We start from the raw sequence: 14,764 nt of genomic DNA on the forward strand, positions 1-14,764 counted from the left end.
AATGCCAGATGAATAAGAAATCCCACAGAAGGAAATTGTGAAAAACACAGCTCATTTGGAAGGCCTTTCTTAATTATTCTCAAGCTACTGGACTTCTCTCCACCCTGGAACTTGCAGCTTTCATCACTCAGAAAACTGTTGCATACAAATACAACTGTACGTTTTTCCAAATACTTCCATAACTCAGGTTTCTTTCAATATACTTGAATTTGCTTAAACCTGTTGCTGATGTTGGCACTATGGTCAACAAGTCAATTGTCACCAGTTACCTTTTTTTTCCTACTATTCCTAGAATTTCTGCCTTGCATTGCATTACAAAATTTCTTGGTTTATCTTGTGGATGGAGGAAAACAGTCACAAGAGGACCTCTCAAAATTTGGGTTCTTTTGCTTTGTGCTATATAATAAATGGAACTACTTTTCATGCCCAAATCTTCCTGTGAAAATATTACAATATTCTAGTTCTGCTGACTAGAATGCTTACAACACTAGGGAAAGAGCTTATATTTGCATTCAAATTAAAGCACCACAAACATGATGAAATGCTTTTGTCTCTAACTCTCTTCCTATTTCACCCCCTAAAATCATTCCAAAATCTTGAGAAACAGCAAGCAGACAAAGAAAAAACAGATCAGGAGTTTCAAAGTATTTCTTTTTAAACAGCATAAAATAAGGATAAAATTGATTCTAGAGTACTTAAAAATAATCTAAAAAACCACAAATATTTATTTTCTGTCTTCACTGGGTCTTCTTAAATTTATCTGTTACAGTAAACAACTTCTTGGTACAAGAGTCAAACATGAAAATCCTGGCTAAAACTACCAACACTGCAGAAATGCTGTTTAACATAGCACTTTTGATGAATTTCAACATACTGTTATTAGCAGCATTTTAATTGCAATTGTTGTATATACACATACCAGTGAAATTAGATAGTTTGCAGAGTTAGGGTACTAAGGTTCTTAGACCTAAATCTTGCCAGTGCAGATGTTCCTAATTACTTTAAATGCACAAATACTTACACAGATCAGTTGTTTCCAGTTCCAGCATAATTCAATTAAAGAAGTGTTTATAATTTAACAACATGAATGATAGTTAAGCATACTTAATATGGAAGACTGTAAGAAAACAATATGTGTCATTCACATGAAGGAAGAAGTTAAAGCCTGTCTGAGATAAGAAGCTGTGATTTGTCTGAGACAAATGTAAGATATTGTCATAAGAAGGTGACACTATCAAAGACACATCAAAAAACTGACAAAAGCATTTATTTCTTCATAGCTATCAGTTTACTAGGCAAAATGACTGGAACTTAAAGTTTCTGCAGGTCATTGTTCAGGTTCTGAGAAGCTTTTCCTTCCTTTTTTTCCTCCTTTCTTTTTTAGTTTTTTTTTTTTTTTTAAACTGTAAACTGGAGTCTAGCTCCACCCCTACTTTGTATTGCTGCTTGAAAAGAGGTGTGGTAGGTAATGCCATACAGCATTAAATCAGCTTACAAGCTATAGATGCCACAGATCCTCTCCCTGGATAATGTCTCTGGCAGGAACACTCTTTATGCACAGAAAGTTGTGAATTTTTTCTGCTGTGTTTTGGAATTTTACAGGTAATAGTATCATGCATGTGTTTCTTTCAGAATAGCATATCTTAGAGTGCAATTATCATTTAGTTATACTTTGTTTTCCATGTGAAATAGGGAAAAAAAAGGTGGTTATTTAACTGATAAAACATTGCTGTATGAATAGAGGTACTGCTCTCTCACCTTCCACATTAAATGAAAAATTGTCAAAGGCATGGGATAAATAGTAAAATTCCACAGAAATTAACTACAATATCACAATGCATTTCTATCCACATTGCACATCCATTCTATAAATAAGACTATATTTTATTACTTATATTTTTATTTAGATTCAATTGACATTCGATATGGCCAAACTTAAAAATTAATCTGAAATGAGTTAACTGTACCTTGAGTCACCTGTTGGATGGCTAGCATCGTCCCAGAAACAGTATCAGGAACCAAATTTTCCTTCCAGTTGTAGACAGGCACCCATTTCAAGATAGGCAGCCTTCTCATACACCAGGCTTTGATATCTTCAAAGCGAACAGCCTGGATCTTTCTCCAGACTGTGCTTCTTTTCCTTTTTGCCCCTGTCATCATTCCTATCCCACAAAAGCAGTGCCTCTGTCAGGAGGGTGCACACTTGAGGAATCACCCTGATCTCTGTCAGTCTCCAGTTTTCTTCTGAGATTTTTTCTGTTCCAAACTACAGAGAAAAAAAAAAAAATGAACAGAAGCACTTAAGATTTCTGCAGCTGTTCTGTAACTATACTCAATGAAAACACTTATTAAGTGCTTCAATCATATAAACAGCTACATTAAATGCAAAAACCGTCTACAACAAAGATCACATTTTCTGCTGTTTGCAAAAATTTGGTCTAGTCTCACGTTAGTTTGTGATCCTTTCCAGTAACTTCCCGCTTTATATCCCTGTAATGCTTGTGCTTTTGGCCTCATTCCAGTGGCAAAATGAGGTATTACTGGGTGTGTGTGTGATATAGGCTGGGCTATGCTAATCTGAGCAAGAAGTGCCCAGCAGAGCAGGCATCTCCCTGCCAAGCCCGGGAGAGCAGCCTTTTCTCTCCTGGGGGGAGCTTTCCTGGCCGCAGGCAGAAGGCATTAAGACCTCAGTAAAGCTCCTGCTGGAATACTTGTCTTACTCCATCAGCATTTCATCTTCTAAATGACAGCAAAAAGCTTATTTATGTAGCAAATGCAGAACATCAGGTAGCAATAAGTCCTACCGGAAACATACACAGACTCTCTCTGTAGGCTGTAACCTCCAGCTTGAGAGTAACAAGCTCAGTGTGCAGTGAGGGACTGCAAGGTATCAGCTTCACATGGGCAGTGCCAAAAATTCTTGTGACAATCATTCTTGTTCAAAGCCAGTCCTTTCTGCTCTTGGCTGTCCACTCAGCAAAGGCTCTCTCAGCACAGAGAGTTCACCAAGTAACATTTGTTCTTGTAATAGTGTCATGCACCTCGTGTACGCTACAAAGTGCTCAGACACAAAGTGATAAGAGCATGGAAGAGCTTTAAATGTTCAGGCATTTAAATGCCTAGACTGATATGGAGCAAGGACACAGTAAGCTTTCCTCTAAGTTCTCTGTATCTCTGGATGGCAAAGAAATTTAAGTTGAAATGCAAGAGCCATTGGGTGAAGTGTCTTCCCAATCACTGCTCTGCATTAAGCAATAAAAATAAATATATTTTTTAAATATTTCCATTTTAAAAATATAAATTAATTTACATTTTATTATACAGATTAAGGCAAATAAAACTGCAGAATTTTCCATCCGAAACAACTTTAGAAAAATGGAGCTGCATCCAAGTGCAATAGGTAGACTGGCACAAAGACAAATGCTTCAGTCCATTCTACTGAGTAACATTCAGTTGATGTCCTCAGCTATGTTCCATAGCATTGCAAAGTAAAAAGAAAAAAGGAAGAGAAGGAAAGAATTTCTTAGCTTGAGACAGACCCTTACTTTTAACTATACCTCTCATTCTTTGCCCTGCCCACCCATTAACAACATACACTTTTTAAAGACAGGTAATCTTACTTCTGTTCATTAGAATAAACCTCTAAGCATCAATTATTTTCTTTTTTCTTTTTGTGGCTTTTGTTTCTGGTTTTCTCTGGTTTTTTAACTTGAAAGTAAAGTTCAAGGACTTCATAATTGAGGCATTTATATCTGTCAAGTGTTTCACAACACAAATCCTTTCCTTCTTTCAATAGTCAGAAGTGGACAGGAATCCTCAGAGCTACAGTGAGAGCTACTCAGCAGTCAGGCACAGCTTAGTTTTGATGAAATGTTCAGTGCCTCTTACTATCACAGTATTTACCATGAAATAAAAATCAAAATACATTCTTTCACATAAATATACATGTGCAAAAATATACCCAAATATAGGTACTTGTGTAAAAGAGCCTAGACCCTTTTTTTTAATCATTATTTGCTAGAAGCCCTGAATATTCTGAAACAAGCAAAAAACCCCAAATTAGGAAACCAAAGAACCACCGCTAAACACACAAGAATATGTTCTCCATTCCTTGCACCACAATGCTGACAATGTTTGAAAAAGCCTGTAATTGAGATTTTCTGACCTCCTAATTGCAGAGTCAGTTAAATTGGACAAGTTTTCATCAATACCAGATTAGTATCTGAACATTATCAACAGACTTTTATCCCCCACCAACAGCAAGGGATGGTATCTCTCTGTGGGTGTGTGCATGCATGAGTGCAAACATCCTACAGCTGTTGTGGAATTTTTGTGGAAACTTTGTTTCACCCCAACAATTATTTTGATAAGCAAAAAATGCATAATCCATAAATCTGAAGTTGATAATGCCGTCACTATTGAAATACATTGTTCGTTGTAACTCTAAAATTAATAAATACCCTTAGTTAACTATGACACAAAGCAACATTTCAGTTACAAACCCCCAAAGAAATCAACATTTTTAAGGGAAAACTGGTGTATAGGTATGTATAACAAGCCTCCTTGTATATACCTTGTATATACCATGTATACCTCACTACACAATATTACAACCTTTGAATCTTGAAGAAACATTAAAAAACCCTCCACTTTCTTAGAACACATCAGTATCCTAATGGAAACATGTTGTATCACACATATGATTAAACTTTTTCCCATCAGATGTTTTTCATTAGCTATTAATCTTTAATCTATACACTCCTAGACTATGCAGGCTTTTCATAGGTTGAATTGTATCATAATGTACCTGCTCTGAAACAAGTGAATAAAACTTAATTTTCTGGAACACCAAAGAATAAGCATAAGAAACCTTCAGTTTTGGACATTTAAGTCAGTGTACTCACACACACTTCTAATATTAAATGCTTCACAATTAGGTTTTTTGATAATATTATATAGGTAAAACCTATCTTCAAGTGATTACATAGTTGTTTGTTTGTTCTGGAAATGCATAAAAATATATTTCTAGTAAACTATTTATATACAATACTAAAAAGATAATTACCACAAGTCAAAAACTAGAATGCATGTAGTATATAGAAGGAGATATGTATTGCATCATATATCAGATATGGTGGGCTTTTAAAACCTGATTTACAAAGCGTTTCAAAAATAAATGGGGTAATGTAAGTGGGGGCAGTCTGTATTTTCATCAGGTCCTCTAACATTTGCATATATGGGAAGTTTACATGCATGGTAGATACGTGAAGAAAGGAGGCTTGATTCTCTGGCCTCAAGGGATTAAAAAAAGATTAAAACCTAACACCTTACTCCAATTTAGATCTCAAAAGGAAACATTTCTGACAAATTCTGACAGAGAACCCCTAAAGCCCTCTTCATATGGAAGCAGATTTTATAGGAAATCTTTTGATGCTTGCATGAGAACTGCTTTTAGACTTCACATAAACTGGCAGGAAAGTTCAAAAACTGTACTTATGTATACATATGCTCATAGAACTTAAATGAAGTTATTCACAACTAAGACGGGCATAGATAGAAATAATGGAACATGCTGTGGAGTCTCCCTCACTGAGATATCCAAGAACCATCTGGACACAATCCTGTGCCATGTGTGCTCTGGGATGACTGCTTGAGCAGGGAGGTTGGACCAGGTGACCCACTGTGCTCCCTTCCAACCTTAATCACTGTGATTCTGCAGTGTAACTTGCTCTTTGTAAGTCTTCTCAGAAAGACAGATCACTTAAGTAAATATCTGCAAATATCCAGCGTGAACTGTGCTCCTGCTGATGTACGTCTCTTGCTCCCCAAGAACATCCAGAGCATCCAACTCACTTCCTGAAGTTCTCCCTTCCACCACCACTGGGTAAAGGGAAGTATGTGCTATCATTAATCCAAAGCAACAAACACCTTTCTGGCTGGCCACTGGCAAAAACACATATATGATTTACATCTTAATATATAATGAATACATAACGATTGAGCTTTCCTCTCTCACCTTTTTATTCTGTGCAGAAACTAATTCCTGTTCATCTTTTTCCTCTATCCTGACCAAAAAAATTTATGAACTCAGTTTTGGTACTGCTCTGTTTCTGTCAAATAAGTTAGGTATGGCTAAAGGATTAAGGTGATACTAAATGGAAGACTTAGGAAAATAAGACAGGCAAAAATTTTGGTCACATAAAGCTTGTGTCTTTAGCAACTATGGCTAAAATTCCTAGACAAATGCTATGAAAAATGTTAAGTATTCTGACAAAGCACAACTGGATAGGAACGAAAGTCAGATTTTTAAAAGGGGGTGATAGGAACTAATTTAGAAAGACCAAATTGTGCAGTTCATATATTGCAGAACACAGCATATGGGAATATTATACAAGCTACTGGAATTAGAACAGAGTGCTGACAAATGCAACAACTCAAAAACAGAGATAGAAATCCATACTGTTCAAAACAGCATTCCTGAATTTTGAGAATTTGTAAAAAAGTAGGTTATCAACCACATGTATTACATAAACCTGGGTTAAACCACAACACTGGGCAGAGAAGAAGCATATGTGCAAGTATGCAAATCATTTATTACTGATATTTAAACAACTTCCCCTTCTGAAATTCTGCTGCATCAAAGCCAGACAAAATTCACAAACTCCAAAGCTTGCCAATTTATCTCCCACAGTTGTATGCAATGCATTTTCAGTAATAATTAACTTCAAAGGTACTGATTTCAGTCACCAATTACTTGAGTGTAGACCTAAAGTGACAAAGATATGATTCTTACCCTTCACAAAACACATAAAGCTATAATTTCCATCCACTCATCATACAGAATATTTACGAGACTATGGGGACAGTGGCATCGAGACAACACAGAAGCCAGACATGGCTCAAAAGGCTCGGGCTCTACTTAAACATCTTCTCTGTAAATGGGCTTTTCAGCATTTTTAAGGATGCTGTGCTAGGCAAAACTCAGTGAAGCAACACTGACATCGAGTGGCTTTGCTTGGTATTTTCCTTTGGCTATTGCAGGATGCAAGAACGCGGTTCCGATCTGATGCTGCGCCGTGACACGATGGGTTTTGAACTCGATAACATTAACCTTATAGTTTATTAACACAGTTAGTTGAAAATCAGATATCTGTAGCATCAAAAAAAGGTTTGCTCACTACATTTCAAATGAGTTTACTGGTCAGAAATTTAATACAGGAGGTCAACGGATTGATTGGCAAGGTACTGAACCACGGGAGCTCGTAATGTTCAGGCACAGTCTGCTCTGAGCACATCTAATGAATGGCAAAGGCAGAACAAGCCAAAAAAATAATGCAATAATGCAACCATCCTCCTAAACTCTGTTCCTGATGAGATCCTTACAGCCGTCTGCTAATAAATTACCATACAGGTGCTAATGAAATTTTAAAAAATAAATTATTAGCAAATTAGATAATTTTAGCATATCTAAAATGACAATAAGAAACGTAGTAGTATCCACTTCTTATGGAAAATATCTGTAAAGAAAATGTAATTTTTCACTTCCTTTTAAGGTTGTTTCTAGCAGCTGTTTGGAGGCTACCTTCAAATTAGTAAAAGAGAGATTATTTTTTTCTTTTTAGACTGCGTTAAGAACGGACTCAAAACAGATTTAAGAACTCTTAAATTTGAGAACACAACTTCATAGTCAAAATATATAAATCTATATAGACACTGGCATTTAACAGAAATATTTTGTGGTAACTCCTTACCCTTGACACAGATTTTTCTGGGCAAGAGAAATGCCATTCAAGGTTTCAACATCAAAAATGCATGTTGAAAAAAAAAAAATTAAATCATAGGCATTGGTTTCTTCATATTATTTCCCTTAACCAAATGTTACAACAGAGAGAGTAAACCAGATTTCCTGATTATTGAGTGCACAAACCAGCCTATAAGCCAGACAAATAAAGGAGAACTTTTCAACTTAGGAAACCAAAAAATTCCAACTCAAGTGACCCTTTCTCTTGCATAACTTATTGACTGGTGGGTGCTCAGCAGCCTGTGGAACAGAGTAACCACACCACAGAAGCAGATCTACACTGGTTTCTGTTCTAGCCTTGACCTCCAGAGAATGAGATTCAAAGTCTCTGCTCACTCTGGGCATCCTTTCATTTCAAAGCAGTGTGTACTACGCATTTAAGCGCATCTTGAGGAATATCCACTCTCATGTCTGAGGCCTCATCTGTAAGAGATGGACCTGAGGCCTGGCCCACCAGAGGACGTGGGACACTGAGGCACAGATGCAGCTGGAAGGGTCAAACCCGAGCTCCTGCTGAAGAATAGAGTCAGTGCAGGCAGCTCAGGGTGCAAATTGAGCTTGGGGTGGCACGAGCCTGTGGCCACGGGCCGTGAACTGCAAAGGACAGGGGACCTGTGGCACCAGCCACTTGACCTGACAGTAAGAGACACAGCAGGAGCCATTGAATCAGCAGGAGAATCCAGACTATTGCACACCTAAAGTAAGGTTATAAAAGTCCCACGGAGTCCTTTATTCAGGCTCCACTTCTTGGCACATGCTGTTATTCTGTTGTTGCACGGATTAAATTATTTTAAGGATTCAGAGGTCTAGGATGTGGGAAACCTGGGTTGAGCCAGTTAGCAAACCTGATTGGAGTATGTGAGTGTGGAATCATGCAGGGCACTCATCGGGTCACTGGGGCCTCCTTCTGTGAAGGGGCCTTGGTCCCAGCTCAGGTGGTAGGACTGGACTGTGACTGCTAGAGTAACTCCTGGATGGTCAGACAGGAACAGTCCTTAACACATCCCATGAAAGGGTTCTGTTTTGCCTGCAATTCAGGTGTAACAGTCTTGTGAGTGAGACAAACAGGAGATAGGTCTAAAATGTAACTACATTCAAGAAGTGCGACCCATCAAGTTACCATTTACCTGAATGAACATGTCATCAACCACAGAACATTTAGGCATTCACTTATTATGAGAGAACAATTTAGGTACTAGTATCACGAAACAAGCATTCCTGAAGGACTTTATCTCCAGATATAATTAGAAGCACAGAATAATTTAAGAGGGGAGGGACACCTGAAGACCATCTCGTCCAAACACTTCCTCAAAGACTGGATAACTTCAAAGCCAGATCAAGTTGCTCAGGAGGGACAGACTGTTTTTGTGCTTAACCCCCTCACTGCATTCCTCTCTACTGAGGGTTACAACATCTTATGGCAGTGGAATGAACACTAAATCACAGATTATCCCAAAAGACATAAGCTTTCTTCAATAGTACGTTTTTTGTTCTGGCAATCTAAAGAAAGAGGATATCACTATCTGAGTAATCAGAAATACCTTGCCTCCAGACCCTTTGGCAGATGAATTCCCTTCTTTTGCATCCTGTGATAAATTATCTTATCACACTCTTCTCTCCTTGTGCAAAAACCTCTAAGTGCCTCATTTCTACCCTCTCTTACAACAAATTGTAGTGTTGTAAAGTATTTTAGAGTGACGCATCAGTCAGTGAAAGCATTAATCAGAAAAATCTGCAATTTTAGAGTGTCCACATACTTCACTCATTAACTTAATTTCATCCAGCTGAAACAGATACTTAATTACCTCACTGAGGAAACGAAGTTAACAGTATATTTATAAAACAGCATACTAATCCATATCTGTAGGCTGTCATAATATAAATCACAGTGGCAACAGATTTTACAACACATGACAGAAAGTACTGCCATTCAAAAAGAAAGCCTATGAAGTGTAATAATTAAAATTTAGTATTTAAGTAGCTAATATCTTCCTGCCATCAGAGACAGCAAACTGACAGAATTTCAGGATCACAGCTGAGCAAATTCCATGCAGCCTGTGGGAAAGCTAAAACAGTTCTTGCACATAAATAATCTAAAAGCATTTACATATCCACAAAGTCTTTTCTTATCGTAATTTAAAATATCTCAAAAGATATTTTATGTGACCACTACCTTGTAGTCTGCCCACTTAATAGAAACTTTCACATGAAGAATGCTTCGTGGATACTGAATAAAACAAGAGGTTACTCTTCAAACTTGAGACCAAAAAGATTTGAATGATTTTTCTCCCTAAAGTTCTTGTTTGCCAAACTGACTTAATAATCATCAGTGAGTAGACAGGAAATCCACTGCTGCCAAACTAAAGAGTAGACAAAAAGATCTTTACTAATAATTGTCTGAATTGTAACATCAGCTTTTACTAGTCCCAGAAATAAGCATGAAAGATATATAGAGACATAATAACATTAATTTTCTAAATTACTTCACTACTACAAGACAGTAACCTCAGAAAAGTCACATAACAAACAGCTGCACTCAACTATCTTGCTTACTTCAGTAAAAATTCTCATCCTCGCCTGGGATTTAGTGACTAGACACACATAAAATACTTCAGTTTGAAAGAATGTATTTTAAACTTCCCCATACATGCATCCATAGGTTATAAAAATATAATAATCCCAAATTTCAAAAGCATACAAATAATTCAAACTAAATTTCCCAGTATACTTGCCAAGTGCCCTGAAATCAGGAATGTTGCTACTCCTTCAGCAATTTCTTCCAAAGTGTAGGAAGAAAAACAACCCACTGGTACACTGGTGGTGGATAGCTGAGAACACCATGACTCACATGCCAGGTGCTTAAGAATCCATTAAAATGTACTAAAAAAAAACAAACAAACAAACAAAAAAAAACCACCAAAAAAACCCTCATTCATATATACCATCAAGATGTGTCCATATATTTTATTCAAAATGCCCATTACACAGTTCCATAGTCCCCAAATCCCAAACTACAGTCCATTTTAATTTGCATAAAATTACAGAATTGAGAAGAAAACCCAAACAAATTCTGCTTCTTGTCAATTTTATGCAACCATGTACTATTTTATATAATTGACTATTTTAAAAAGTAATTCCATGTACAAACATGTACTTGCATGTCCTCGACTCTATGATTTGGACAGTTTGTCCTAATTGTTACTGATCTATATTTACAGCAAAAAAAAAAAATCTCTTCTAGGTGATCTTGAACAGTGCATTCTGTCTTTATAGCTCTGCCTCACATGCTAATTAGGATATATTCTTTATCTCTTCTGATGTGATTACTAATGACCTCATTGATGAAGAAAAGGCAGTAGTTTTGTGCTTTCTTACTCATCAGCTGTTACTTAGATTAGACAATTTAACAATAGATAATAGTAAATTAGGTAGTCTAAGTAAACATCTCAACGTTTTGAACATGATACCTTTCCTGGGTCTCTAAGGCAACTATCTACATCCCACAACATAGAATGTCTTATTTTTCCTAGGAATATGAACATGACACCAACTAGAGGGTGGAGGACAGCTGATAAAGATGGGTGGCACAGACCATTCTGTGCTGTCTGAGGGAGCAGGGATGCTCATCAGGGCAAGAGAAATGTACCACTGCTACTGAACAACTTCATGTTTTCCCAAATAATCCGTATTTGCCCTAGATAGCTCCAAACCTTATAAAGTTACCACTCCTCCTTGTCATGGAGAGGGAGTACAGACAACTGAGGTAATTTCATGCCGATTTTCTCTCCTACATAGTTCAAGCCCTGTATTTTTAAGACAAAGTTCGAAAACAGAAACCCATCAATCGATGCAACTTTTTCAAATACCTTTTGGAAAGTAAACAGGAAGACAGTGCTTTTCATTATACATGCATTGAAAATTTTACTTAGAAACTATAAAAATCTTTATCATTGTCTCAGCCTCATTTTGTCTATTCCCATAAACAATGGGAACACAAAACCTACATGTTACTGAATTAAAAAGGAATAAAATCTAGGAGATTAAATTCTCATAGCCATTATGGAAAGATTCCTCCTGACCCCAGTGATTGCTTAATTGACTGTGGAGTGCTTTATTAAGTAAAAATGCACTTGAGCATATGGCTGGATAGTTTGCTGAGTCAGGTGCTTAGCAGTTTCTTTTGTTTAGTTCCTGCTCTTGACAAAAACATTTTTAAAATTTTCCCCTCATATTTCCTTTTCCATTGCTACTTCTAAAAATTAGACTTTTTAGCTCTTGTGTTGCCTTTGTCTTCTCATACCCTGGTTTACAAATAATTTTCCTCCACTTCTGCAAGATTTCTTTGTCCTGACTCCCATATTCCATAGAGGCATTTCCCTTCCACCCTGTTAAAACCTGTCCCCATGTGCTCAAATGCATTGATGCAATTATTCACTGGGTGTTTCTTAATCACTGATCAGTTTCACACTTTCCCAGTTTAGAATTGCTGCCCTCAAATGAATCATTCATTCAGAAATGTGCAATATTTGTTAGACATTGGGCAGAACAGAGCATAAAATAAGGCATATATAGCACAGACTTCTTGTTTCAAACTATGATTACTTTGTGTTAATTTTGCCACAGCTGAAATTGTAATAGGATTTCACTGGAGAGAGGGGAAATTTCCTCCAAGATACAGTAATTAAAAAAAAAAAAAAAAAAAAAAAAAAACCAACAACAACAACAAAAAAAAAACACAACACTTGCTTTGCAACATATCTCAGGACAATTTCTACAGAAAACTTATGGAGAAACTTTTATTAACTCAGAGAAACTTTTCAGGCCGTTCCAGACTTCAGAGGAATCTGGTATGCTTACTCTTATGCATTTTGAATGAGAAACAAGACTAATTTCATCTGTCCATACTGACACTAATCTGTCAGGTACAACTATCATTTTGGTCTCCAGGGGCAGAGGAGCTCTGTGCATGATCCTCTCTTACGTTTCAGATACTCCCTGTCCGTCTATAAATGGAAGAAGGTAACCTTACTCAGCAGCTCATGAGAAGATAAAGCAGTGAGATGTCTCATGGCTGTCCTCTACACAAATCCGAAAGAACTACAAGGGAGTAATGAGAGCCTACACTGGAGCCCAAAGGTTTGGGCAGCTGTTAGAGACAGCACCCACTTTGCTGCACCATGATTCCATTTTCCAACTCTTCTTGGATTTTCTGCTACCTCAGGCCATGCTAGAACCCAGTGGCTGATAAATGAGGCCCCTGTCTGCCATCAAAGACTTATTTTATCTGCCAGTATAATTAATATCTACCACTTTGATGTTGCCTTATTCATTTGTATATGTATTTGTAATTTATGTTATTTTAAAAGTCAACAACTTAAACCAATGTGCATATAATATCAAACAGGAAACACTGTGGAACTTCATGCTGTAATGAAACTGCTTTTGAAAAAGAAAACAGAACAAATATTTCAGCATAAACTAGAATGTGTACATATAACAATAAAACCTAAATTACAGATAATATTTGTACCTAAATTACAGATAATTTTTAACATTCTCAGAATTATCCATGTGCATTTATTTTCCCAAGGTTTCTAAATGTTTAACCTGTATGTGTGGATATCTTCTTACACAGCCAAGACATTGTGCCAGTGCCCATGTGAATATTTGCTCTGTGACAGCATTGTGTAAACTTCAGTAATATACTTTTCTCCTTGTCATAGATGGATTTCGATTTATCCTATACCAAATGGGAAAACATCATATACATAACATAAATTAGTTGAATGTAAAAAATAAAACCTTCATAGGGTCTCTTTAAATATTTTAAATAATTGGCTTTTATATCATGTTTAATGTTATATCTTAGACTAGACAGCTATGAAAATAGTCTGATCTTCTTGTATTTGGAAGTACAATCTGATTGTACATAAAATTTTGATTTCTAAAGACCTCTAAAGGCAAAGCACAAATAAAGTCCCCTGACCAGCTCTGCTTTTGTCAGTTTTGTCACCTCCATATGTTTGGGCATCTACTACAGCCTTCTTAATGTCATCTTAATGGGTGTGGATAGGAATTAGTATGTCATTTTTATATTTTTATTCTACATAAAAACCAAAATAGAATTACGTGTTCTTTAAAAACCAAAATAGAATTACGTGTTCTTTAAAAACCAAAATAGAATTAAGTGTTCTTTAAACACTGTCTTACTGAAATGTTCAGATTCAGGAGGGTGACAAAATATTTAGAGCATAGCCAAGATACCCCTCACAGTTTTTACAGTGGTGTAAAAGTTCATCTCTCAGCCAGTTTCATTGTTCAAAGTGAAAAGATCAAGCCCAAAGTCATCACAGGCTCCAACACAGAGCCAGAAGTCTCCAGAAATGTTTGCATTCCAGCAATCCTTTATTCTAAGCACAAAAAAAGTATCTACATAGGAAAAAAAAATCCACACCTCTTTATGGAACTTTGACTTACTTATCCTTAAATTATCTACTATAGAAGTAGTAGACATACTAGAATTATTTCAAAATAAGTAAATTTGAATCAGTTGAAGAAGCTTACTAAGCACATGCTTAAATTCAAGCACATTGAGATGCCCACTGAAATTACTAATTACCTACTTACATAATTACATCTTTCCTGAATCAGTTTTTTCTTTGTAACAACATGATTCTTTCAAAAGGGTGAGAAATAACAAAACCTAATTTTAGGGGAGAGAGAAATGACATGAATAATCAGATTCATAGCATAAAAGAAAATAACAATCTTGATTCCAAATGAAATAACCCACAGGAATAAAAACATGGGCAGAATATAAATATAGCATTTCCAAAGATAAAGTATGTTTTCTGACTCCTTTCCATGAAGTCTAAGAGACTCTTTAAGTTTAAAGCTGTTCCATAAAAAAACCCAACACAAAACTCTACAAACATTTCAAACCTAGTATTTTATCTTCATTTT

At 36.3% G+C, this 14,764-nt stretch overlaps 1 protein-coding gene across 1 annotated transcript in view; it reads right to left on the reverse strand.

Moving 5' to 3' along the window:
- The window catches only part of SLC26A7 (solute carrier family 26 member 7), a 68,971-nt gene extending 64,767 nt beyond the window's left edge, over positions 1-4,204 (reverse strand). The window contains exons 1-2 of the mRNA XM_066178970.1: positions 4,166-4,204; positions 1,968-2,266 (exon numbers count right to left, since the gene is read on the reverse strand). Coding sequence (XP_066035067.1) covers positions 1,968-2,160 — 193 coding nt within the window. The 5' untranslated portion in view covers positions 2,161-2,266; positions 4,166-4,204. The remainder of the gene's footprint in view (positions 1-1,967; positions 2,267-4,165) is intronic.
- Between the last annotated feature and the right edge of the window lie 10,560 nt (positions 4,205-14,764).

The sequence above is a fragment of the Chamaea fasciata genome, unplaced genomic scaffold, assembly GCF_029207755.1.
Source record: "Chamaea fasciata isolate MVZ Bird 193981 ecotype frontalis unplaced genomic scaffold, bChaFas1.0.hap1 SCAF_1, whole genome shotgun sequence".
In the NCBI taxonomy this organism is placed as follows: domain Eukaryota; kingdom Metazoa; phylum Chordata; class Aves; order Passeriformes; family Sylviidae; genus Chamaea; species Chamaea fasciata.